This window comes from Palaemon carinicauda, unplaced genomic scaffold (assembly GCF_036898095.1).
Source record: "Palaemon carinicauda isolate YSFRI2023 unplaced genomic scaffold, ASM3689809v2 scaffold2785, whole genome shotgun sequence".
Taxonomy (NCBI): domain Eukaryota; kingdom Metazoa; phylum Arthropoda; class Malacostraca; order Decapoda; family Palaemonidae; genus Palaemon; species Palaemon carinicauda.
The window spans coordinates 10,001-15,000 of NW_027170442.1; the positions used below are offsets into that span (position 1 = coordinate 10,001).

General features: G+C 37.2%; 1 protein-coding gene across 3 annotated transcripts in view; it reads right to left on the bottom strand.

Annotated features, from left to right (window-relative positions):
- Positions 1 to 5,000, bottom strand: part of LOC137636350 (uncharacterized) — a 7,178-nt gene that overhangs the window by 733 nt on the left and 1,445 nt on the right. For all 3 annotated transcript variants that reach the window (XM_068368757.1, XM_068368758.1, XM_068368756.1), the window contains one exon: positions 1 to 5,000. This exon is cut by the window's left edge and continues 733 nt beyond it; it is cut by the window's right edge. In XM_068368757.1, the coding sequence (XP_068224858.1) occupies positions 1 to 5,000 (5,000 nt within the window).

The window sequence follows — 5,000 nt, forward strand, 5'->3', positions numbered from 1 at the left end:
CCTTGACTAACATTTCTGGAGTTATGGGCTCTGGGCAAGAATCTGCCTCAGTCTCCCTTAAAGATTCCTTAAAGGCTATTGGCCTCTTATTAGCTAAATGAACAACATTACACACTAAATATTCAAAATCAGGCAAAGAAAGTACCCAAGTTTTAATAGCTGAAAAAATAAGTTTCTTCACTAATTTTACGCAAGACTCTACAAGTGATCCTAGCTCACTATGGCCTTTAAAGAATTGCTGAAACTTTACATGCTTAATGCCATTAGACTCCAAATACAATTTAGTGTCAGGATCATTGATGAAGCTAGTGATTATGTTACCTCCTGCCACCAACTGCGAGCCTGGATCACTAACACAAAGCTGCGGGAATCCATATTCAAAAACATGTAATGAAAAGGCTCTCAAATACTCATTCACACTTAAATCTCGACATATCTTCAAATTAATAGCCCTTGACCAAGTGCAGGTGAAACACAAAATCCATACCTTCATCTTTTCAGCTCCCTGTTTAACATTAAATGGTCCAATGAAATCAACAAAAATATTAGAAAATGGAACAGCAGGGGGACTAGAACGAAATTCTCGATAAGTGTTCTGGTTCAATCTCACACTTCTTGTGTTAAACCTGTGGCATGAAACACATTGTTTAATGGCATTCTTAATGACAGAAAAATGTTTAGGAATGAAAAAGCACTTACGAAGCTCAGATAGGACAGAATAGCAACCACCATGCAAAAATTTGGCATGTGTATCCATTATAATTAGTTTAGTCAAATAACTCTTGGGATAAAGCAATATAGGAAACTGTTTGTTATGTCCATACCATTTCTTGAACTTTGATTTTACTCTTAAAATGCCATCTGAATCTATGAACACATTAAGTTGGCTTACAAGTGGAGGTATATCCTTCAAAGGTTTACTTGAGAGTCTGAAGTAAGAAAATATTTCCATAAAGTGTTTCTGTTGATCTTCTAGAATTAATTTCCTTAAAGCTAAAGCAGAATAGTTTACATTATTCAAATTCTCTACTTCAACTCCCGCTTTCCTCTTCCAGTGGTCAATACAAAGCATTACCCTCCTGTAAATCAATTTAAGCTTTTCTAAAGTAGAATATTTCTCATGTTCAAGAAGAGGTTCACCTGGAAACGCACTCTGCTCAGCAACAGAAATACTAAGGGTATTAGTGTTTGAGCTAGGAACTGTGAAATAAAGAAACTCATTGCCAGGCACCACCTCAGGACCTGAAATAAAGAATGATTTAGAGACAAGTCTAGGAGAAAGGCATCGGGAGACACAGTCTGCTGGATTGTCTTTTCCAGCTATAAAGATAAAACTGACAGGTTTAATTTCACATAATTTCCTGATATTGCTTATCCTATTCTGTACAAATACTGAATGCTTCTGCATTTTGGAGTATGTACATTCTGATGCTTGCAGCCACTGCAAAGCACAACTGGAATCACAGTACAAATCTAAGCCATCAATGTCAATGGACTTCACACACGAAGGATCAGCCAGATCTCTATAAATCTCCATCAGGGTTTCTACCCCTAATGATATAGCATTCAACTCCAGTGCTGGAACGGACTTACCTTTCAACAACTTATTGATCAAGCGGTTCTTTGCCTGCAAAAAGCTAATCTCACCCGAGTCAATATCTTCAATGTATACCACAGTACCATAAAAATCACGACTTGCATCTGTGAATGCTTTCAGTCTAAATTTTCCATTTCTTTGCCCAATGAACCTCTGGACTTTCACCGGCTGGGAACCATTCGCCTGCCTGCAAATGTTCCTCCATTCCCTTTGGAGACTGGGGGATAGTACTTGATCCCAAGCCAGCTCCTTTGAGCACTGAAGTCTATGCATATAAAGTCTACTTCTATTAAAGACAGGAATATTAAAACCAAAAACATCAAAGTTACTGGCAATAGTCTGCAAAACCTTACGTTTTGTATCAGCATCTGGGTTTAGCGAGAATTCCTTAGTATAAATTACATCATCAGCTCTATTCCATACAATACCAAAAAGGCTATTCTCAACCGGAGTATTGATTTCAAACTTTGCATCAATTTCAGCCTGAAGGGTAACATCATTTGTTACTAACTGTTGTATCTCAAACTTATATGGGTTGAAAATATACGGCAACTGTGAACAAGCCCACTTCAAATACTGAGAATCAGCAGAACCAACAGCTCCATTGTCCATATAAAATAGAGAGTACAACAATAACTTAAGGTTCCTCAGCTGTGGGTCTGGTTCATATTGGTGCACTAGTATATAATACAGAGCTAGCATGAGTAAAAATGGACTACAACGAAGACCAAAACTAAGTCTAACATTCTTGTATGCTACAAGAGAGTAATCGTTCTTCTGTACATTTTTGAACCAAAAAAACAGCAACCTAGCTTGATCATTATTGTTCAAGGACAACATGTTAAAAGCTTTCTTAAGATCATACGTTAATAACAACTTATCAAACCTCAAGTGTAAGAAGGCTGAAGACAGCTTCTGGTTAAGGTTAGGTCCTGGATCTATACACTGATTATGAGAGAAACCACACTTAACTTTGACAGTTTCTTTGAGATTAGACAAAAACACAATACGGCACTTTGTGGTTTCTTTCTCAGGCCTAAAAACAGCCATGTGTGGGAGAAATGAATAATTTGGATGCTCTGCCTTAAATGAATCTAAGTCTGAAATCTTCTCAATTACTCCATCTTTTAACTGATCCCTAATTACCTGATCAACTAACTGCAAATGCCCATCCTTTTTCCGTAATTTCTTAAGATTTGCCTTTAGTATCAACCTCGAGAGATTTTCGTTAGTTGACAACCTATGTGCAATTTTGCTATTCCACAAGAGGGGAACTATAAGTCTTCCATCCTTTTCCCTTGAAAAATTACTCAACGCAAAATTCACCCAATTCTGATTAGTCTCTGACATAATACTTTCAGCACTATTGGCGTCCAGATTCAAAAAGCGGCGGCATTCGTGTTCAAGCACTTCATCAGTAGCCTTGAGCAATTTAGATTCTACAATCTGACCTTTATCATCTAACACTGCTATGTTACTGCCTACCTCAAGTTCCTTGTAATGTAGGTCACACACTTCATCATCCAAAAGAGGGTCAATTTGTATTTTACATAAGAAAGAACAGGTAGTAATTTGGGAGCAAGAGGAAAAATCAGTCCTGCTTGAACGTAGTGGATTAATTACTTCTAACCTCTCATTACAAATATTAGGCAGACCCAAAAATTTAATATTTTTGCTCAAATTTTCAAGGTTTCCCATTAGCAAAATACCATGCTGTGATTCAGTGTATACTGAAGGGGGGTTACAACCAAAGGCTACATCTTTACCCATTAAAGCGTAATGTGCATCAGATCCCAATAAAACCTGAACATTATCAATACTGTCACTGTCTTTACAAAGTTTCTTATCTGCCAATATGAATCCCTTATTCTCGAACGATTCCACTATCTTGCCTAACCCTGGAAGATTTAACTTTATATTAATGCTAGGAACCACAAGTGCAGGAACATTTGAAATACAATTGCCGAACTTCATAGGAAGTTGAATAAGTCTGCTTATATATTCTTTAGAACCATTAAACCCATTAACAGTTAATTTTACACTAGGTTCAAGAACAGGCAAACTACACTTATTAAGCAAGCTCTCTGTAACAAAGGAACTCTGAGAACAGCTATCCTTAAGACCTCTAAAAATACCATCCACTCCAGGGACAGTAAATGAAAAGGAAGGGAGTACTGTCTTATTGACAATACTGGGAAGAACTGCAATACTACTATTCACTTCATTAATGGAAGCTTCCCTCTTAACATCAGCTTTACCCGAATGTATTGGAGTACCTTCTTTATGCTTTCCTTCAGGGGGCGAAAGCTTAACTTTAGAAGACTTTGAGCACAGACAGTGAAAATGAAGCCCCGAACATTTCACGCACTTTTGACGAAATTCAAATCTACATTGCCTACTCATATGGTTAAGATTCCCACATCGAAAACATCCTTTCAGTATTTTCAAACGCTGAAGCTTTGCTTCTGGAGTGTCATAACGTTTGCATTTAAATATAGAATGATTATTTTCACCTTCTACACAAAGTGTACAATAAAACCTCCTAACCTCAGGCAATGTCTTAATAGCTAAACTAGTAGTTTTCTGTCTAACACTAGATTGAAGAGTACGTAAAGAAACTTCACTTTTCAAGCAATTCTCATACCTCTCACAGGCAATAAAAAAGTTGTCCATTATCTCCTGAACAGAAGGATAAGTCTTTGTAGTAATCTGAACCAATTCCCTCTTAAACTTGTCATTAAGTCCATTCCACATGAAATATTGAATAAAATCATCAGGAGTAATTTTAAGAGTCTTCACAGACTCAACAACTGTTCTTAAAATGGAAATAAACTTAAAAGGGTCATCAGATTCCCCCAATCTTAAACTCGTCAATGTTTTTATAGTAGAAGTTTTACGAACTACTTCCGAGGCAAAGGCTAACTTAAGCAAGTCTTTGGCGTCCTTGTAAGTCTGTTTGTCAGCTTCCAACGAATTCAACAAAACTTTAGCCCTTCCCTCTACCTGCTGTCTCAAAAGAAGTAACAAATCTCTGTCCGGGTAACTAAATGATTGGGTAGTGCTTTCAAACTCTGATATAAACCTAATGAAATCCTCCCCATCCGTACTATTGAACTTTGGTAATGGAGCTGTGGGCTGTTTAAGAAGACTTTTAGCAACCTCAACAGTTCCAGGTGCAGATGCCACCTCTAGGTGAGGAATACAATATTCTATCCTATCAAAATATTCAATACAGGTTGCAATCTCTGACTCCCTAGCATCCTCACTGAACTCCACATCCGAAATTCTAAGGGAAAATATTTCATCATTCAGATCAATAAGTAGTCTTTTATGACTTAGCAGTACACTTCTTTCAGAAATTTTTTGCCCAGCACTGAGAGTCGAAAAGGACTCTATACGATTA